The 23,688-nt window shown below is 36.0% G+C and overlaps 1 protein-coding gene across 2 annotated transcripts in view; it reads right to left on the reverse strand.

Moving 5' to 3' along the window:
* The window catches only part of LOC126967724 (tafazzin), a 164,053-nt gene that overhangs the window by 56,749 nt on the left and 83,616 nt on the right, over positions 1 to 23,688 (reverse strand). The window contains exon 1 of one of the 2 annotated variants that reach the window (XM_050812343.1): positions 4,549 to 4,557. The exons of the other annotated variant lie outside the window; for it this stretch is intronic. Coding sequence (XP_050668300.1) covers positions 4,549 to 4,556 — 8 coding nt within the window. The 5' untranslated portion in view covers position 4,557. Of the gene's footprint in view, positions 1 to 4,548; positions 4,558 to 23,688 lie in introns of those variants that run through there. 2 annotated transcript variants of the gene reach the window in all.

Genomic DNA, 23,688 nt, shown 5'->3' on the forward strand with positions numbered 1-23,688 from the left:
TAATACTACTGTGCTACTGACACGGAGTCCTTTTTTTTTACTAGTCCGTGGGAATAACTTCAATTCGATCAAGAGGACTGCTAAGAAAGTGACACTTTTTAAAGTCTGTCTTTTTCTACATTGCTGTCAACCAAGTATATAGCAGTGACTAAGATAATTTATGCGTCTAAAATTCTAAATAGTGTTTCTTGCTGTTAGACAACTGATAAAAACAGGCCAGGAATATTAGTTTAGTGCGCGTGACAAGCTACGTCCTACACTCACGATTTGTATGACACTTGCTCAAAATAGAGGTTAGTCTGTCATAGTCTATCTAGACTGTACACATGCTCTTAGAGCAGTGATAGAATAACAAATAATGAATGAGAAATGATCCACAGAAAATAAAACAGAAAAATAATTCTAGAATTTATAAGAAACACCAAATTATAAAATATTTTATATTCATTGATAATCCAATAGGTACGTCAAATTCTAATTTTAGTTTATCGTTTACCAAGGGTACGACTTGCCTAGACATTAAACAAGCTTCGTAAAAGCCTCTTAGAAATGACTATAAATATTTTCAAACTAACTTTATCAGCGTGTAGACTTGTCGGTACGCTGTCTGACATCAATTTTGGGAATACAATTTCGAGAACACCATAATAAGCTACGTATTATCAGAATGATTGGTATGTGCGATACAGCGCCCGAGCAGCGGTGCTTTGAATTGTAATTATTACCCGACTAATATAAATAATCACTTGCGTCTGCAACGCTCAAGCATACAGGTTATTATTTTACTTTGGCCGGATAGCGTTAGGGCGAGGTTGGTATGTTTCACATCGCATGTATTTATTGTTATATTATTGTCTTGATTTTAGACGCATTGATTTCTTCAAAAAATCTTGCAGATGGAGTTGATTTCGATGGCACTTTGCTAACTTGTGATCAACATGGTGATGGATTGTTATTACTCTGTATCCAAGTGTGCTAGGGGAGAGGTGATCACTGAGCATCATGGTCGTGCTCCGGAAGCTTGCTATTTCACATATCGGCAATGGATTCCATCAAAACATTGTCCCGTTTCGATATCTGTGATTATAATGAATCCATTTATCGAGTAATCGAAGATCTGCAGACAGACATAGAGTCTGGGCCCATGGGGCGACAATTGATAGGTTCTACATCAAAGTAGGATATCTCTTAAATGTCATTTCATTCTCTCATTCAAATGTGCATCGTTGTGTATGAACACAATCATGGTTATTTAGCGGAACTTTTTTGTGTGTAAATGTAAAAAAATATTTTGGAAATGCTAGTCTAATGCCTCGAATTACTGTTAAAAATGTGTCTTTTGAAATAAAAGATATATGAGTATAGAAAATATTATATATCCATCTTAAACTAACACCGTTTAAAATTATCTTACACATGGGGACCAATGCACTGCAAATTAAACCCTTAGCTGAAAATCTTTAAAAAAAAACAGTCAAGTGTCATTCAGACCCGTACACAAAGGGTTCCATACCATAACACAAGATAATACACTTTTTTTTAAATACGTGAGTAACACTGAAAATGTTTAGAACTGGCCAGTTAGTAACATTGCTAATGAAAACTTTTTTGAATTTCACTTTTAAAACCATTTGGTAACCTAATATAGCAAGTATATTGCATTCATTTGTCATATTATGTTTTTGTGAATTGGCGGCAAATCTAAAACTCTTGTTACACGTAAAAATGAACCTATCGCGAGAGAATTTTCAGTCAATGATTTATTATGACTTTCGTTGTAGGCTTACTCAACAACAAAGCTATGATAGGCTGCGATTAGCATTTCTTAATGAAGCCCAATCTCGTGCCTCTATATAGAGCGTGGACGTAGCAATCTCAATGATGATCCGCGTGAGGGACGTCCTTTAACAGCGACTACTGAAGATAACATCAGTGCTGTGCGACGCATGATAGAGGAATATAAGAGAGTGACCTATCAGCAGATACGGGCAAGCCTAGGCATTGGTATGAGACAAGTTCAAAAAACATTACACGAACATTTAGGTGTCAGGAATCTTTGTACCAGATGGATTTCCCATACTTTAACCGACGACCAGAAACACCTTCACACGGACTGGTGTCATGTTAGATAAGGCCTTGATTCACTTTGATTAGTGATTAGTGCAGATGATTAGTGACTAGGAGAAAACAAGTATGGACAGCGACTGATTAGTGCAGGTGATTAGTTGCTATTTTTTGCGAGTGAAGTGCGAGTAGCCACGTCCCGCGCGCCCTCCCATCCCCCTCACTCGCAGCGTGCCTGCCACTAAACAGGAGAGCAATGTAATATTCCGTCGTATCTTCAGCATCCAATTCCTTAAAGATTTGGTAGCTTGCGTCATGAATGGGTCTTCTATTAATCCATTTTCAAACCCATATTTTATGTCTTGCATGTGCAGCTTCCAAAAGTTCTTCGGTTTCAGATACCACCGCGCTTAATACTTCTTTAAGTAGTTCTTGCATTGCAAGCGCGCTTCTCTATGTTCGTCCATACTTGCTGATCGACACCGAACAACTGAACCCGTGCATAGGAGCCTCCCACTGGTAAAACACTTAATAACATGATACTTTTTAGATTCCTTGGCGAAATAAACAATTTATTTACATGGCAGAAATCGTAATATTGGCTTTTGTTTGGTTTTGTTGCAATACCGGCAATAGTAATAAATCCTTTAAATCGCATATTGTGTGGAAATTACTTACTGTAATAATTGTTGTGCACTTAAACTAATATCTCTTCGTATTTATTAAACACAAACTATGTTACTATGTAGAATAATAATTATTGAGATTGTTAATAAAACTAGAATACAATTGTGTAACAAAACTTTTTTAGTTGCATCCCAAATTTAATTATGTCTTTACTTTGATGTTACTGGACTTAGGAGAGGTTTACTTTTCTTAGTTTTTTGTAATTTCTGTTCAGTGAGTTAATAAATTTATCAAAGAATAAAATTAGGTCTGCCGTCTCCTTGCATACTGTAGGTAGGATACCTTTATCTGTAATAGTTTATGTTAATTAGCAATAAGTATATTCTTAAGGCCCATATTATAGTTACTGCGAACGGCTGGATAACTTGGCGTTGCGTAGAGACGTCGCTTCATTGTGTGTCTTCTACCGCATTTATCACGGGGAGTGTTCCGAAGAGCTGTTTAACCTGATTCCTGCCGCCGAATCCCACACAAGACACGCTACAAGTTAGGATATCATCCCTACCATCTGGATGTGTGGCGGTCCTCCAAAGTGCGGTTTTCAAGGATCTTTCTTCCTCGTACTACAATGCTGTGCAATGAGCTTCCTTGTGCGGTGTTTCCGGGACGATACGACATGGGTACCTTCAAAAAAAAACGCGTACACCTTCCTTAAATGCCGGCAACGCTCTTGTGATTCCTCTGGTGTTGCAAGAGAATGTGGGCGGCGGTGATCACTTAACACCAGGTGACCCGTACGCTCCTTTGTCCTCCTATTCCATAAATACAGTTAATATAATTAGGTGTCAATGTTACAACAATGTTTGACACCTTGAATTCAATGTAACAAACAATTATTACAGTATTATAAATAATAACGGCCGAATACTATTTGTGTCAATATATGGTGCAGCACCCTGAGATTGTGGCTGGTGATGTCACAGAATACAGACAGGCACTGTTTGTACACACTAGCCGTCTCACTATTGCGGCTTGTGAGATACAGGCCGCTGACAGACGAACGGACGGTTAGCGGGGTCTTAGTTGTAGGGCTCCTGTAGGTTAACTGTCTGGTCCGGGATTCTAAAAGAAAGAGGACGTTATAAGTAAATTCTGCCGAAGGTCAAAACATAAATATTAATTGCAACCACTACCTCCAAACTGGCAAACGGCTCTATATTATAAACAACTTGAGCAATTACTGTCAATTTCAGAATTTTATGAGCACGTAGGCTGTAAAGTATACGAAACGTTGGTTTTAATAGAAATGCAAAATATCTGCAAATAATAATAATAAAAATAATTTATAATTACACCCGTTTTACTTCTTTTTAATAGTATTTTATTTAAATATCTTCTGGTAATTGTTTGGACAGCCTGTATTACTGTTACGTATCAATAATTCATACCACTGTGCTGTGTTCGTTGATTCCACTTTTTATATGGCCGGTATATCCTCCGGTAGGTCCTCAGTTCACAATGTGCTGAAATTATTGTATTTAATTAATTGGTTCTGGTTTCTCTGAATTTAATTGATTGTACTGGTGATAAGAAAGCTCGTCTCGAAGTATTTTGAAATAATAAAATAAGAACGAATTTATATTTAGATTTATTTATAATAATGTACTGTTACAACATCGTTTCTTCTTGATATAAAATACAAACTTGTGTTGCCTTGTTGAATCGATACAGAAATAATAATAATAATATAATAATATTGACACACTTTTTTACACAAATTATCTTGCCCCAAGTTAAGCATATATAGCCTGTGTTATGGGTTACAAGACAATGATATATTTAATACAATATACTTACTTAAACATACATAAATACATTTAAATATCCATGACTCGGAAACAAACATCCATATTCATCGTATAAATGCTTGCACCTACCGGGATTCCAACCCGGAAATGAAGGAATATTGAATCGACTGGTTTCATGCGATGAAAAGTGGATTCATTCCCGAGAAAATTATTAACTCGAAATTAATATAACTTTATTTATAAGGCCGGCAACGCTCCTGTGATTCCTCTGGTGTTGCAAGAGATTGTGGGCGGCGGTGATCACTTAACACCAGGTGACCCGTACGCTCGTTCGTCCTCCTATTCCATAAAAAAAAAAAAAAATATGAGTATTTATTTAAAAAAAAATAATGTTATTATAATTAATAATAAATAAATGAAAATGAAATTGCGATAACCGTAAGCGAAAAATGCAATGGCTGACCCAGAACAAACGCCAGTCTACCAATATAAAGTTAATGGTAACTGTTTGGTGGTCTCAGCATGGTGTCACTCACTATAGCTTTCTCGATCTGGTCAAGCAATAACGGCAGTGTTTACTGTGCCGAACTCCGAACAATGATAGCAAATCTAGCAGTGAAACAGCCCCGACTCATGAATCAATCTTCACCATTATTGTTCCATGATAACGCGAGGACTCATACAGCGCGAGAAACCGTTTAAATTCTACAGGAACTGCAATTAGAGACCATTCATCACCCTCCGTATAGACATTGCTCCAACGGACTACCATTTTTTTCGTGATTTGGAATTTTTTTTACGTGGTAAAAAGTTTTCTTCGCAGGAGGCAGTATAAAATGCTTTCACACAGTTTGTCGAATCTAGATCACCAAAGTTCTATCATAAAGGCATAAATGACCTTCCTATTAGATCGCAGCAATGTATACATATTTATGGTAATTATTTTGATTAAATAAATTATGCATATTATATAATTGTTTTTTTTTTTTTTTTTGTTTTTGCAACTTTATTGTTCTATTTTTTAATTCAGTGTTTTATTATTTTTCTCTAACCTCTGTAACTCTTTTGTACTTGTATTATTCTGTGTGGCTTGTTATTTACATTCATAAAAATAAAAACTCCAGTCAATATGAAGAGCGGCGCAGTATGGTAAAGTTTGATTCTCAGATCAAGTTGTTATTGGTTTATTATTAGCGAGCCAATTTCATATTGGTACCTACAGTTACACTTGTAGCACAGCCCTATCAGAACTTGCCATAGGTGGAGAAATATGAATAGAAACATTGATTGAATATATATTAGGGGTTAAACTATGAAATTGTCATTTTTTACCGAAAAGTTCAAACATTTTTTTTATAAGTTTAAATGTATTTATATATCCTATTTATCTATATATATCTGCCATCTCACGGTCAATTTCACCTTTGCGGAAGAACCAAAGAAAACAAGAAGTAGAACTCTGGGGACCAGTTGTCAATAGACTCTATACAGGCATTATATAGGCCTACTGTTTACCATGTAAAGATTTATCCAAATGATTTAAGTTTTTTTAAGTGTTAATTCCGCCAATATTTGTCTTTAAACAATTCTACACGTGTTTCGCCTCTACACGAGGCATCCTTAGGAAGTATTGACTCGCCAAAATCTGGCACGAGACTCAAAAGTAGTCTCGAATTAGTGTCGAATTGTTTAAAGACAAATATTGGCGGAATTAACACTAAAGAAAACTCAAATCATTTGGATAATTATGTATTTCCGCAAAGTAACGCCTACTTCAATAATTTTTTTTTGTAAAGATTTGTCAAATAGCGCAAAAATTGTTGTTGGAACCAGGTTTGGCATGTACGGAGAATGTCGGATGGCTCTAAGTGTGGGTTCTTTTAAAACGTTTTCTCGACCTGTGAGGTCTTGGACGCTATGGAGTAATAATGGCGAACTACAAAGTACAGTACAATAGACATCTGATGTTATTGTTTGACCAGATCTGGGAAGACTGTACTAAATTAGACTGTGAAGTGATGACCAAAGAGTACTCGTCACTTTTATATAAGTAAGCTATGTTTTAGGGCATTTTTCCGGCGTTTGACTTTGTAGCGATGTTCACTTCCGATTATCATTATAGAATACAATTTTCATTACACGTCACAGTTCACCCCCCAAAATTCCCTTATTTCTGTACCAGTTCGCAATGTTAAGGCAAGCTATTTATAAAAGGTCAGGTTTACCAGGCTACTTGAAGTTATAGTTTTATAAACTTAACTTAGCTTTATAAATTTTAAAAACTTAAGAGTGAACAGAAGGTTGACAATAAAGCTGTGTTATTTTATTTAGAGGCCTTTAGTTACAGCTATTAGGGCTAACATTACTTACTTAATATAAAAAACGTTTCACATTATATCAGGTAGCGTTATCGAAAGCAAGGAAAGAATATAAAGTGGTAAACCTAATTATTGTATACGTGGGATCTCTGCGGGAGCTCCTCTTACACGCTGACTCTTGTTGATGACGTTTTTACCAACTTAGTAGAGAGCTCTGCTATCAATTATATTTAGACAGACTCACGTTGGCCGTTCCAAAAGGTTAATGTACTCTTTAAAAAGCAATAGATACTCTTCGACAACAAAATTCCAAATTATATTTTTGAATAAATAGATAAATATAAGTATTCTTTCAATGTTCTGGTGTTATACTTTCAAAAGCAACTTTTACGACTGTTTTCACTTGAGCTGCTGAAATGTATGTTTCGTCTAGGTATATTGTATTGTATATATTTATATATATATATATATATATATATATATATATATATATTATTTGTTTTCTTGGTCCGTAGTAGCAACTGGGCAAATAGTAAGTGAGCTATGGAATGAATATAAAGTTCGCCTCTTCTTCATAATACCCGCCCATACCATAACTGTTGGGCCGCTGTATGGATGAACTTCCTGAATGCACCTGAGCCTTTCAGTATTTTCGGGCCGACGGTACACTCGCACCCTTCTTGTATCAGGCCTAAATCCGAATCGCGACTCATCAGAAAACATAACGGTTGGTACGTTGCACGTCGACGAGCGCGACATCTCCGCTACGCCTCCGTCTTTGCCGCACGCAGAGGTTGTTTTTGTCAATATTGTCCTGTCTAAAGCACCCGTGTTGAAATGCTTGAATATATAATATATTGTGCATACTTTCCAGATAGCTCTAAACAGCTCCACGGACAACAAGGTCTTTTCGAATTTCTGTCCAATATAATCATGAATAATTCAAATGATAGATATTTAATTTTGGGCGACTTCAACATAAGTAATGCTAGGTGGGATAAGACTCCAAATCATGTATTCAGTGATGCATTGTCAATAGTAAATCCGTCTAGTGGAAATCTAGACTATAAATTAAACTCTTTTCTTTGTTTCGCTGGACTATATCAATTTAACGGCATCCTAAATAATAATAGTAGACTTCTAGGCTTAGTAATAACAAATTTTCTTTGCTCTGTTTCACGTTGTTCTGAACCACTTATAAGCGAGGATGCACAGCATCACCCGGCATTAGTAATACGTAGCGCATTGGAACAGGAAACATCTTGTCTCCCTCCCGCACCGCGGCTAGTGCGCCGTTTTCACCATGGCTTAACAAAGACGGCACCATCAGCAACGGCGGCCGACGTCGGTGCCATACGTACCTATCCGGAACAGCATATTATATATTTTACTAACAATGCTCCGCGGTTTCATTTGCTTCAATGTCGATCTCATGTTAGTTGAAAGTACTATGACGCGATTAATAATGCTATTTCTAAAATTGACTGGTACACTGAATTAAACTCTGACAATGTCGCAGTATCAATTGATAATTTTTATAACATTATTAACGATCAATACGTTTCCCTGAAACAAGTTAAGCAATCACATAGATACCCATCCTGGTACTCTAAACGACTTATTAAAATAATAAAAAATAAATTAAAGGCTCATAGAAAATGGAAAATTTATGGTCGAGAATCTGATTACCAACTTTTCTCAGAGCTTCGGAACATTCAGAAATAAACACAAATTTCATGTTACAATCAATTTTTGGATAGAGCAGAGTATAACATAGGCACAAATTCAAAATTCTTCTGGTCTTTTGTAAAAAACAAAATCAATAGCACCCAGTTTCCTGAGACAGTTTATCTGGACAATCAAACGGCTACAGAAGGCGCTCATATTGCTGAGCTCTTCAATAATTACTTTTTATCTGTCTTTGAATCACATAATAACACTCTGTACCTAGACTCAGATACTGAAAGTTCTCATTTAGTTGACATTTGCTCTGTAAAGTGTACCACCCCTTTAGTAAAAAAATATTTAAAAAATATAAACGTGTCTAAAGGAACCGGTCCAGATGGTATTCATCCTATATTTTTGCGTAAGTGCTATATGAATTTGGCGCCACCCTAATCCATACTTTTCAATTTATCTTTAAAACAAGGCCTTATGCCAGATTTCTGGAAAATGTGTTACGTTACTCCAATTCTTAAAAGCGGTGATAGACACGATATAAAAAACTATAGACCTATATCAAAACTTTCTACTATTCCTAAATTATTTGAGAAAATAGTCTATGATACTATTTACCCAGCTGTAAGAAATATTTTATCAATAAACCAACACGGTTTTCTTAACAAAAGATCCACTGAGACCAATCTTTGTGAATTAGTGGATATAGTAATTAGGGCTATGGACGAAGGACATCAGGTTGATGCCATTTATACTGATTACTCAAAAGCTTTTGATAAAATATCTCATTTTATATTAATTAAGAAATTAGCTGGCATCAGTATCCATGGCAACCTTCTAAGATGGCTAGAAAGTTACCTTACACATAGAACCCAAGCAGTTACGATTAAAGGCTATACTTCCAACTTTGTCCCCATTACTTCTGGCGTTCCCCAAGGATCACATCCTGACCCTTTATTATTTAATATTTTCATCAACGATATAGACAATATATTTCGGAATACAAGCTCTCTTCTATACGCTGATGATAATAAAATATTTACAAAAATTAAGAATTCAGATGATAGCATACTCCTCCAGACTGACTTGAATAAGCTTGGTAATTACTGCGTAAAAAATGGTCTCACTATAAATGTTGAAAAATGTTGTGCCATAAGTTTTTCAAGAAAATCTAATCCAATACTGTATAATTATCAGATATATGACACAAAATTAAAAAGAGTTCAAGAGGTTAGAGATTTGGGGGTAATCCTGGATAGTGAACTCACATTTAGAACCCACTATGATCGTATAATTAATAAATCATATAAAATGCTTGGTTTCATTTTAAGGAAGGGAAGTGAGTTTAAAAAATTGCATACATATTTAATTTTATACAACGCTTTTGTCAGGCCACATCTTGAGTATGCGTCAGTTGTTTGGAACCCCTGTTATAATATTCATATAAACTGCTTGGAACGTATTCAAAATAAATTCATTAAGCATTTAGAATTCCGACAACATTTAGATCCCACGTTTAATTTTCACTCCAACGATTTAAGTTCTTTGAAAGACCGTCAAACCCATAGAGACATAATATTTTTATATAAATTATTACATAATATAGCTGATTCTCCATTTCTATTAAGTAAAATAGGATTACACTGCAGAAGGCCTACATCCCGATGTAAAGATGTATTAGATGTTGCCTATGCGAGAACAGTACATGGAAAGAACAGGTTTATAATTCGGGCATGTAGCTGTTATAATAGAGCATACAGTCATATTGACATATTTCATGAAAAGTTAAATGTTTTCAGATCATTGGTTTTTGATAATTTAAATAATTACTGATTTTTTTTAACCCCATTCTTACATTTTTTTTCTGAATACTTATCTCATTTGTAACTAATTCATTATAGTATTGTATAATAGGCGTGTATAGTATTGTGTAACTTATATTGCTTGTAATTAGTTGTTAATTTGTATTACTTTTGTTTTGTGGTTTTTATCATACCGTTGCTTAACTTTTAACTAAAAGTGTCGTATAAATTGTTGGAAACCTCACTGGTGAAAGTGTAAGTTTTAAGATTTGTTAATATTTAAGTATCATAATACTGTTTGTTTCCTATACATGAATAAATAAATAAAAATATAAAATCAAGACTAAACGTAGCAATAAAAAAAACGCACTTAAATTCAAACAAATTCCCTTTCAATTTTATGAAAAAAACAAAACATAATCGAAATTTTTTTTTACAACCAGCCAGTATGTCATCATCAATAACAAAAAAGTTTACATACCTATGCCCTTTGAGTGAATAAAGACTTAGAAATTAATTAATATAAATGGTAAATATGTAATATCGTGCATGTTGCTTAGACTTTTTTGATGTGTGTTAAGTATTCTTTGCAACCAGGTATACAGTTAAATATCAGATTATTGTTTAGGATAAAAATTGTGAGATGGAATAGTGATAAAGTATAAAAGAAATATTAATGAACAGTTTGAAAGTAACTACACAACGAACAAAGCCTTAATTTTTTTTCTTACTCTTTGTTGGTGGAATCGGTGTGAGTAATTATACTAATAATTTAGAAAAAAGGTGATATTTTGACGGGTGAATTTTCGATGGAAAATATGGATTCTTTTTCGATATTTGAGTCAATATAAGGTAAAAAATAAACATATCAATTCAAATAAATTACAGTGCATTTGAGACATAAAAAGAAAACTTTTCACCAAAATTCGTGAATATTTTTTTGTAAAAGATAATAATAAAAAACCAAAAATTTGGTTTTTTGAATTATTCACATAAATTTTGAGGTTATGTGAAAAAAGTGAGAACACAAAAGTCGTTGATCTTTTTATTACCTACTTACGACTTTTCCATTTGACTTTTTTCCATAGGATTTTCAGTTTTGCCGGAAGTCGAGAACCATAAAACACCCCCCCCCCCTTTTTCCACTTCCCGACCTCCGATAGCCCTTAATTTATTTTTCCTTTAATTTTTCACTTTTTATTATTTTTAAAGGCTTCAGTCTAAAGCCTGTGGCTCCTGTAACACAGTCATGATATAGACGTGCAATATAATTCAAAGGTCGTCGCGAAGTCTATATATTACTATATCTATGTTCGCTTGTTAAAGCAATACCTAATTGTGGACAACTTTAGCTTAAGACGGAACTCGTAGATCTTCTAATTAACTGTGGAAACATAATTAATTTACACTTCAGACTTAAGGAATTTATTGATGACTAGCTGACCCGGCAAACGTTGTTTTGCCATATAAATTATTTATACAGTTAGACCGTTTCTTGGACATTGCAACTTTACTTTATTTTTCTAAAATAAAACAATTTTTGTAAAACAAACGTAGCCTAAGTTACTCCTTATTAAATCAGCTACCTGCCAATAAAAGTCCCGTCAAAATCGGTCCAGCCATTTCAGAGCTTAGCCGGAACAAACAGACAGACAAAAATTGTAAAAAATGTTATTTTGGTGTATGTACCGTATATATATTCATATAATTGTAGTAAAAACGATAATTTCAATATTACAAACAGACACTCCAATTTTATTTATATGTATGTATAGATGTGTAGATTTCCGCTCTTAATATTATTGTAAGAAACTCAATAGATGCGAGATACAGTTGTTGCCAAGCCGCGATTAAAACTTAATTAATATTAGGTATATTTAAATATTCTTAGTTAGGTTCGATGAAACATAACAAACAGGAATCAAAATAACATAATAAATTAAAACACTTGGATAATATTGACCTATTCTGCTCTGACGTGCAATCAGCTAGAAGAATTTTGGCTAATTGTAACTTAGGGCTTGATCCTAAATAGTATTGTATTCTTTATAATCTAGTTTATAAGTTTGAAATCTCGAAAATGTTATACCTAGACTTAAGTGTGAAGCATTGAAATTTTTAGTATACTTTTAAGGCTCATAAATGACCTTTATTTATTGACATATACATGTAACTCTGTATTATGGCTGTCAGCCTAATATAAATAACATAACTAAAAGACTATTGTGTTTCAGTCTGATGGGCGCCGTAGCTAGTGAAATTACTAGGCAAATGAGATTTAACATCTTATGTCTCAAGGTGACGAGCGCAATTGTAGTGCCGAGTTATTGGGTTTTTCAAGAATCCTGAGCGGCACTGCATTTTAATGGGCAGGTCGTATTAATTACCATCAGCGGAACGTCCTGCTCGTCTCGTCTCTTATTGTCATAAAAAAATGCAAGACTTAGTTCTAAATTTAAAGGTTTCTAGTAAATGGATAAATATCTACAGTGATTTACCAATGATTTCGACGAGAATATTATGAAATAGATTAACGGCCGTTCCCAATATACTATCTACAGATAGAGATAAATTACTACCTTCTACTGCCAGTAATTAGCTGTCAATAATCTGAAGCTGTCCCAATATACCCGATAAGTCATTCTTATCGCCTTATATTAGGACGCGTGAATGGAAATTTCCATTCAAACTTCTATCGCTGGTAAGCTATATTTCGCCCTATTGACAGACAGCGTGCACGGATAAGGCGAGTTACGTCGATAAGTTTATTGGGACAGAAAAGTCAACGATAGTTATGATTTTTATCTCAAGTAAGAGATAGACCAAGAAATCTCCAAAATTGCGCATAATTGAAACCATTTCTTAACGGTTTATATAAACCTTCTATTTTTGTTTTGTTTTTGTCTACAGAATATGAGAAGAAAATTCAATTTTTCTTTACGTTTCTATCTTAAATAGACATTGCGAAAATCACCAAACTACCCCTTATTTTTACTATTTACCAATACTATTTAACTTGACATAGTTTTGTTGTTTTTGTAAAATAAAATTATATTATGTTTTTAATAAACTAAAAATCCTAATTATGAATTAAAACAATGGCGATCTTGTGCGAGAGGGGTAACCTAGCTCCGCTCGATTGATCAAGGCCGTTGGCTCGGTCGCAAACCTTAACGTATTACAATTTATAACAGCAATATTGTACTCCGATTTTTATTTTTAAAATAATACTCCTGAGACTACCTGCTACACTATAGACAGCATTGAGAACGTCGCTAAAAACCAAGTGGACTTTTAGTAGATTCTAATATATTTGTTTTGAACAAGCCTTGAGGTCGTTTAGGCTGGGTTGCACCAACTAACTTTAGCAATAACAAACATGTTAAAGTACGGGTTAAGCAAATAATGTTTTGCACCATTTTAAAATCTTTAGATGACGTCATAACTTAGTCACCATAACCGTCCAATCTTCGCCGGTTAAAGTTAAATAGCGACCTGTCTAATGTTTCAAATAAATATTCTATATTGACTTGATAGCCTAATTAATTGCTTAACTTGATATCTTCGAAAGCTTAATTAATTAATTAATTAATACAAAATTGAAGTTTTAAATTTACTATTTATGATCAATTATGGTTGCCAGTTAAAAAATAGCCAATTAAAATTAGCTTTATCAAAAAAACATACCTGCGGAATCAGGCAGTGAGATCTTGTACTATGATATGTCTCTTTTTAACCTTAACTATGCCAAGGAATAAGATGGTGCAAAACAGTCCGCATTCAATGTTAAAGTGAGCGTTACTGTTAACGTTAAATTTGACCTAAGCTTTAACTATAACAGCTAATATAATGCAACCCAACCTTAGTTTGTTGTGGTATTACATAGTATATCTTTATTTGAAATAATGTTTTTGTGTGTGTTCAAGTAGATTCGAGGATGGTTTATATTCACAATTGAACTACCTCCTAAACAGCATTTCATTTCATTTCGTTTCGTTTCGTTTCGTTTCTTTTCGTTTCGTTTCGTTTCGTTTCGTTTCGTTTCGTTTCATTTCATTTAATTTTATTTCATTTCATTTAATGAGCATCTCCTAACGGCTGGACCATTTTTTTTAATTTGAGACGTGTGTACAGGACAACGTCTGTCGGGTTCGCTAGTTATTTATATAGTATAATGCCGACTACTACTCGGCTAAGTCGAGTTAGTAAGTCTTTTGTGGGGCGATGTATATGCTTTTACAACAGGATCCCAGAAAATGTTCAAAACAAAAGTACCTATTACGTTATTCAAAAGAATTGTTAAAAAAACGTTTGTTTTATAAAGGTACTATAACATTAATGCCTTTCTTAATGATATCACAGATTGGGAATGGAGTGACCGCATTCTGGCTATTAAATAATAAGTTTAATTGTACAATATTACTTTGAAAACATATTTTTCAAAGTAATATTGTACATATCCATAACAACATATTCATATCCATAACAATATTTGAATTTGAATATTATTTTGAATTAGTGATTTAACTTTACCTAGAAATTTAACAATGTGTGTATAACCCCCTCGGGGGTGTAGGGGGGGGGGGGGGTCGTGGGGGACCGGTGACGCCTGCGCTGCTATCATAACTCCGGCCAGGAGCCCGCCATTATCGCGTGTCACAGAAGCCGCTGATAAAAACTGACAGAGCAGCTTCGCGAAAACCACTTAGCGGCCGACTTGACGGCTTTTAAGCTAATTAAGCTGCACTTAAGTGACCTTATATGTTACTGTGGTATTATAGCATTTAAAAATTATGAGAATTATATCCTTCATTATAATGTGCTTGTTTCCACCGTGGCTTTGCTCAAATACAAAAGTCACGTCTATTAGGGGACTTTGAAGTTATATTTGAGAAAATTTATTGATGTAGGCGTTACTTTGCGGAAATCCATAATTATCCAAATGATTTGAGTTTTCTTTGGTGTTAATTCCACCAATACTCGTCCCCAAACTCTTAATATCGTGCCAGATTTTGGCGACTCAACATGTCCTGAGGATGCCTCGTGTAGAGGCGAAACACGTGTCGAGTTGTTTGGGGACGAGTATTGGTGGAATTAACACTAAAGAAAACGCAAATCATTTGGATAGTTATATTTGAGTCAAAATTTGTATTTAACCAACATGTAGTTAATGTAGTTAAAGTTGAGTAGTGGTTCAAAAATTGTACAGGTACTACATATGTAAGTAGTATAAAAGAAGTTACTTTGTATACACTTCATAAGGTTGGGACCCCCGATACAGCATATACTCTAACCGTCGTGAGAGCACCAAAAAACCATTTGCCCGTTAACTACTATACCGAAGTGGACCATATCTGTCTAAGTGACATCCAGTCTGAGAGTGAGGGGCATGACCCGTGTTATCTGGTTGAAATAGCAAATGGAATGACAGACTGCTCTGAATTGCTTATAAACGTACCTTGCTACAAATAAAACTATTCTAGCACCGGAAACTACGTCAAAATCAAAAATTCCACCCGCATCACGTTGAAGTCTGGCCGCGCGTTGTGCAAGTAATTTCAAGCCACGCACAGCGACTTTGTGGAATCAATTACCGGCTGCTGCAGTTTTCCCGAATCGATCCGACGTAGGGATCTTCAAGAAAAGAGCAAACCCACATCTTAAAGGCCGGCAACGGATCTGTTGACAACCGTTGTTGCGGATGTCCATTAGCGCTTGCCTCACCTCTCCCCATCCCGTGAGCCTCTCGCCCGTTTGCCCCTCTTATATAAAAAAATAATAATTCAATATTCGATTAAACACCCGTATGTAATATTTAGGAAATTTTGAACTTCCGTAATATTAGAAACTCCCGTATTTTCTACTTGAGAAAGATTAATGATGATGCAATTGAAAGTTCTTTATAGAAGTTCATTTAGAGCTCCTGCACTCATAGAAATATTGAAAAATCGCTATACTAGCGCTGTACTTTTGGAGAACCTGTTATAACAAACTAAATGTTGTAGAAAATACTTGTGATCCAGTTTGACAAATTCATTCCGCAGTTTTAAGAGGCAAGCGAATTTCACAAGAATACGATAACTGTCTAACGGTAGAAAATGTACTCAATAATTACTCGTAAAGTCAATACATACACCACAGAGACCTAAAAATTCTGTAGCGGGAATTTAAAATAATGTTATTTCAATATTTTTTTTATGAAAGTGGAAGAAAGACAAACGAACATACATAGGGTTCACCTGATGGTATGTGAGCATCGCAGCCACGTATGTATTCGAAAACCTAAGTCACATATAAGTGACGGGTAAGGATAGAACCGTGGAGAAATTCAATGGTCGTTTCTATTTCTTTTGGAACGATTATACCAATTTTAATTTAATTTATGCTTATTCTCTTTCATGTATCATAGTACTGTTACGTTATTTAAAAATGTAAATCTGTTTATCAATCGCATTATACTCAACAGTTTTTAGTGTTTATATTTTTTTTAATGTTATTCTATTATGTGGTAATTGGTAAAATATATAAATTTATCTCTATATGTGAGTGATGTTTTTGATCTCACTGTATAAGTTATTTTTCACCTTGATCTAAGGATACGGATTTCCGATATTTGACCATCAGATAAATAGAAAATCAATGCACCCTCTTCATATAAGATCAATATAAAATCGAATCTTTTACAGTGCGCTGGACATAAAAATCTAAATAAGATATTATTTAGATTTCTTAGGTCCGGATCAGATATTAGTTGAGGCACTGAGGTCTGTATTCCAGAAGATATCTCAACACGTACACCATTATTTAAATGTGTTTTGTCCCTTTTAAGCACAGCTATGAAGACACTGACAGAACACACTTGATTGCACATGTGGAAGCCTATTATTAGCTCGAATGAATAATGTTTATTTATTATTTGTATATAAAAACAACTAGCTATTGAATTTTTAAAAATATTATAATAAAAAATATTTAAACACAAAAAAAAACCGATTTCAAAAACACTATTTCAAAACAATAGATATAATAGCCACTAAAAAGTATAAAAATAATTGCGTATTTTTAAACAATCTAATTAATTAATCTAAGTCTAGTTACGATTATTGTCATTTTTGGAATCGGTGTCCTTCCGCCGCGACTCGCTCTCGCCTTTCGCCTACTCACAACTCAAGCACATCTCACCTATAACTATGTATGTATTTAGAAACCTATCTTGGATGACACCGACTCCAAAAATTACAATAACCGTAACTAGAATAAGATTAATTAATTAGATTGTATAAAAATGCGCAATTATTTTTATACTTTTTAGTGCATACCAGCTGACCCGACAGACGTTGTTCTGTCAATAAACGGTTCCAGAGATATGGTAAATGCGTGGGTGGGATCGTGACACGACAAACTATGTATGTAAACCTTCCTTGAGCTTCAACGAATCTATTACAAAAGATTTCATTGAGATCGGTCGAATAGTTTAAGAGTTTTTAGGGATCATACAAACATGCATTCTCTTTTATATATATAGATTATATCTATTGTTTTGAAATAGTGTTTTGACACAGGTAATATTCATATTGTAATTGTTAACAATTATAATATGAATACTTAATAATATCATATTATATATGACGAGGAAAGAACCTCTGTATTGTTTTTAAAAGGTCACTCAAAAGAAGATCACTCATTTGTTCTTCTAAAGAAAACTACACGAGTAGGTATTTTATTACTTTCGTACTTAATTCAACGGGCAGCGTCACGACGTCCCAGAGAGGTCCGTACCGTAAGACAGCCCGAGAGCACGACTGACTCAAGTGTCGACTATGCGGCTGTATTTATAGGACCCGGTGGACGTGCTACTCCACGTGTTGTTTTTACAATAATTTCACAACACAATGTAATTAAAGGATAAATTAGGAACTAATTTTAACTAAAATTAGATTATTTTCGTGTTTATAATAGGTGTGTTGTAGTATTTGCGCCGATACGGCCATTTTGACAGGTGGTGCGCGCTCTGCACCAGCCTGGTTGGTATTTGTAAGTTGTAGTGGATTCTTATAGTTTCTCGTTAGTTCTTATCGACTGTTATTGAAACCGTAGGTTGTCGAAGGTTCTCGTAGAGTTCTCGTAGAGGATTGAGTGTTCTCGTAGATTTCTCAAAGATGTTCTTAGAGAATTGGGAGGTCCTCGGATATTCTCGTAGAGGATTGGTAGTTTCTCGCAGAGTTCTCGGAGATTTTACGGTAGCACGTTGACCTGCAAGTATAGAAAGTTTTTCTGAGTAGTGCATCTGTTATCAACTTGAGTGGCTTTATTGTAGTTACAAAAACACAAATGCTTTAATTATAACTGAGGGTTCTCAGTGGTTCTCGTAGAGTTCTTGAATATTCTCATCGGTTCTCGTAGAGTTCTCGTTGAACTGCTAAAATATAAAGTTTTATAAGGCTTTTCGGAGGTCTCGGAGAGTCTTGTACAGTTCTCGGAGGGTCTCGTAGAGTTCTCGGAGGGTCTCGTAGAGTTCTCGGAGGGTCTCGTAGAGTTCTCGGAGGGTCTCGTAGAGTCCTCGGAGGGTCTCGTAGAGTCCTCGGAGGGTCACGTAGAGTTCTGGGAGGGTCTCGTAGAGTTCTTGGAGGGTCTCGTAGAGTTCTCGTAGATTAATAAAAGGTTTTCATCAGGATGTTTTGAATTATAGAATAAAACTGTTCACATTGTATATTCATCAAGATTCCGTGGTTAGCACAAGGGTGTAACGTGAGTAGGTCAGAGGTAACACGCTCCAGACACTCGTATGCATCTGTGGTGTGTACGTGTCTAATCATAATTCCACAAGGCTTCCCAACGGTATCTCCATGGTTCTCTTATGGATACATCATAGGTCCGTGGTTATCCAAGTTTATGACATGATTAGCTCAGAGGTACCACTCTCCAGATATTCATACGGATCTGTGGCGTCTACGTGTATACTCACGATTCCACAAGGCGTCCCAACGGTATCTCTGATGGATACATCAAGCATACGTGGTTATCACAAATGTATGACGTTCTTGGCCTGAGCTACCACCGCCTGATGTACCACGTTTCAGGCACTTTTCTTTTAGGACTCCCTCGTGGATTTATAAAAGATATTCGTCTGGTTTTTTTTTGAATTACTGAATAGAGGTACTTCCCTTTACTCTGATTATCTTCACACTGAGTCTTAGTGTGGCTGCAGTGACAGCCTTTCTCATATGATTGATGGAATGGGCTGGGTGTGTTGTGCAATAGGATCTCGGTGAGTGAGTAATTCGTTTTCCGCCGATACGGTCAACACGTAGATATGCATGTACAGGTGCCATCCTGCAGCACCACGAGCTGACACCAAACTGCATCGTCAAGAGCGGATTACGCGACGGAAAATGCGCCTCACGATGCTCCATCCTCCGCTGTAGACGCTATGTATCACGCCAGGCTATGCAGCAAATGCAGTTGCCGCTTCGTAGCACCTCGAGAAAGTGACACCATTTGATCCATTAAACATGAAAATAACAAAAATAAATTAAAACAGACGGCTCGAAAATAGCTACTGAAACTGGTGGCGGCATCTGCTCACAGGAACTGAACATACACACTTCCATACCCTTGGGCACACACAGCTCCATCTTCCAATGTGAGTGCGTAGCCATCAAGGAAGCCGCCAGCGCAATATTAAGAAGAAAAGTACATAAGAACACCGACATTTTCTGCATCGTCTCCATAAAGAAATGACTTGGTATCCCTCCCATCTGATTTCCATACTATGGGTATGCTTGCAGTCCTTGTGACCCTGCTTCCAATGGCGTATTGTTATCTACCAACGGTCCATTCTGCTGGATGTTGGTTAGTCGCAGTTGATCAGGTCGTATCCCACTTCTGATGACAAGGAAAGAACCTCTGTATTTTTTTAAAGGTGATACGTTATAACTGTTGACATCACAATTGCAATCTTACTGAAGATCACTCATTTGTTCTTCTAAAGAACACTACACGAGTAGGTATTTTATTCCTTTCGTTTATTTAACGGGCAGCGTTACGACGTCCCAGAGAGGTCCGTACCGTACGACAGCCCGAGCACGACTGACTCAAGTGTCTTTTTTTTTTTTTTTTTTGCGCCCAAGCAAGGGAATGGGCTACCCTCCGGGATAACGACGGGAGGGAGGTGGTGAATGCTCATGCATACCAACGCAGCCTAAGTCTGCGTTGGTTATGTGGGACTCACGTGAAAACCTAGGTGCCTACCCACTAAACACCACCTGCAGTTGGCTTTGGGCAGGTGCCCTCTAAGCCTACATCGAAGGCGACCTTCTCATGGGGAGAGAGAGGCGCAAGCGGCACTCCCTATGGAGTTTCCGCTGGGATAATTCTCAAGTGTCGACCGTGCGGCTATACTTATAGGACCCGGTGCACGTGCTACTCCACGTGTTGTTTTTACAATAATTTCAAATCACAATGTAATTAAAGGATAAATTCGGAACTAATTTTAACTTAAATTAGTTAAACTGAATTATTCTCGTGTTTATAATAGGTGTGTTGTAGTATTTGCGCCGATATATATAATATGAATATTAATATCATAGTATTATAATTGAAATATAAGATTAATATTTGATGTTTTATTATCTCTTCTGACGACATTAGGGTAGACTTCTTTACCTAATACTGTACCTACCTAATATAAGGGCATCTTATAAAATAGGTATTAGATGGACCTCACAAATTTTTACAATAGAAGAGCTGAGGTGCGAGACTTGGTTTTTTAACCAACTTAAAAAGAGGAGGAGGTTCTCAATTCGCCGGTTTTATTTTTGTTACCTCAAAAGTTTCTACTGGGTGAACCGATTTTGATAATTCTTTTTTTACGTGGTCTCATTATAATTTGGTCCAGATCTGACAATGGCATCCATGAAAAAACCATATATATTATATTTTATAAGACTTTTATGGTTTTAAAAAAATATGCAATTATTTTTATACTTCTTAGTGCACATTATATCTATTGTTTTGAAATAGTGTTTTTGAAGTCGGTAGTTTTTTTGTTAAATTTTTCTTTATTTTAGTAGTTATGTTTTTGATGGCATAATTAATGGTGTACCAGAACAGTGGTTTGTTCAGTAACATTCCCTGAGCCACTAAGCTCGAGAGAGCGACGTATTTTTGTGCTAATAATAGATACCGTTAACATACTACGTACTAAATATGAGTGTGTGTATGGGACAAGGAACTGTTGTTACTGTAGTGTGACTAACGCCAATTATAATACTGTGATATTACTAATAATATTCATATTATATATTATATGATATTAATATTCATATTATAAATGTTAACAATTAACGGGTTATCCTGTCTAAAATCGGCAGGCCGTATCAGTCGTCACGCCAGCATTAATGAAGTCAGCCGCAGGGCATTTGCCGCTCTTAATATACCAGCTGTTTTAAAGCCAAATTTTAATTCAAAAAATTACAATAATCGTAACTAGAATTAGATTAATCAATTAGATTGTAAAAAAAAATCGCAATTATTTTTATACTTTTTAGTGCACATTATATCCATTGCTTTGGAATAGTGTTTTTGAAGTCGGTTGTTTTTTTGTTAAAAATGTTTTTTATGTTTCTCCATTTTTAAAATATCGGTCGAATCGGGGAAGTAGGTGACATCAAAGCTCGCGCCTTGCTCTTGTCACTTGCCACTGCACGCTCGTGAGTCCCTACTGGCTGATCTACTGTGAAGAGGCCGCCGTTAATATTACAGTAACTAGCAAAAATATACATTTATTCAAACAAAACAAATCATATAACTATATTTACAATACTATGACTACATAAAATTAAAACTATCATTACGTGAAAGCGTACCAAGAATACTCGCAGCATTTCCGCGTTGGATAGCTAGGCTGATTCGTTGACCGAGATAGCTGCCAGCGCTTGGGTTTATTAGCAGCAGCCAGTTAGTTACCAGTAGCCTTATTTAGGCGCGAAGATAGTATTTTGAACATTCTCCGCGCCTCTGGGCCCCACGGGCCAAGTGTCTCGACACCAAACGGCACAAAGATGTATGGCTCACTAAGAACAACATATTTGCGACGCTTGCCGTCTTCGGCAGTCGAAGCAGCAGCCTCAGCACCATCTGACGTAACTTGGACATGAGAAGGAGCCAGAGTGTCGACGCAAGTCGTGTCCCCCACCAGCGTCATTCCATCAGGACGCCTGCCATAACGGCGGGAAATACCATTTGGCTCTAAAACAGCAATTAAGAGAGGCAAATTCCCTGCGGATGACTTCATTAATGCTGGCGTAACGACTGATACGGCCTGCCGATTTTAGGCAGGATAACCCGTTAATTGTTAACATTTATAATATGAATATTAATATCATATAATATATAATATGAATATTAATATCACAGTATTATAATTGGCGCACACACTCATATTTAGTACGTAGTATGTTAACGGTATCTATTATTAGCACAAAAATACGTCGCTCTCTCGAGCTTAGTGGCTCAGGGAATGTTACTGAACAAACCACTGTTCTGGTACACCATTAATTATGCCATCAAAAACATAACTACTAAAATAAAGAAAAATTTAACAAAAAAACAACCGACTACAAAAACACTATTCCAAAACAGTAGATATAATGTGCACTAAGAAGTATAAAAATGATTGCATATTTTTTTAAAACCATAAAAGTCTTATATTTTATAAAACTTTTATGGTCCAGAATTTCGATACTAGGCGAGGCTGTAAGGGAAGTGTTGACGAAGAGCGATGATACGACAAATGGGGATTTTTTAGTTGTAATCGTGAGAACTTACCCTATTCCGCGACCTTCTCAAGAGAGGACTCGATAGAAGACACAAGTTTCTTCCGGCACTGGTCGACGATTTCCCGAGAGAGACCTGCATGGCCCGTGTATACGGCATCACCAGTGCTGTCGTCTGCATAGCAATGCATGTTGGAGGTGTCCAACATAGCATTGATATGCAGAAGAAACAGCGTGGGAGATAGCACACAACCTTTGGGCACTCCAGCATTCACGGGCTTCGGGTTCGAGCAATATCCGTCGACAACGACCTGTATGCTGCGCCCAGTGAGCAAGCTGGAGGTCCACTTGCACAAGCTCTCGGGAAGCCCAAATGTTGGAAGTTTTGCGAGAAGTGCCTTGTGCCATACACGATCAAAGGCCTTCGCTATTTCCAGGCTAACTGAAAGGTCAGCCCCCTTGCTTTCGATAGCCGCCGCCCATCTATGTGTTAAGTATACCAGAAGATCACCTGCCGATCGACCATGGTGAAAGCCGTACTCTCGGTCGTAGATCAACTGGTGACTCTCTAGGTATACCAAGAGCTGGCGGTTAATTATGCTCTTCATGATGTTGG

Source organism: Leptidea sinapis, chromosome 13 (assembly GCF_905404315.1).
Source record: "Leptidea sinapis chromosome 13, ilLepSina1.1, whole genome shotgun sequence".
In the NCBI taxonomy this organism is placed as follows: domain Eukaryota; kingdom Metazoa; phylum Arthropoda; class Insecta; order Lepidoptera; family Pieridae; genus Leptidea; species Leptidea sinapis.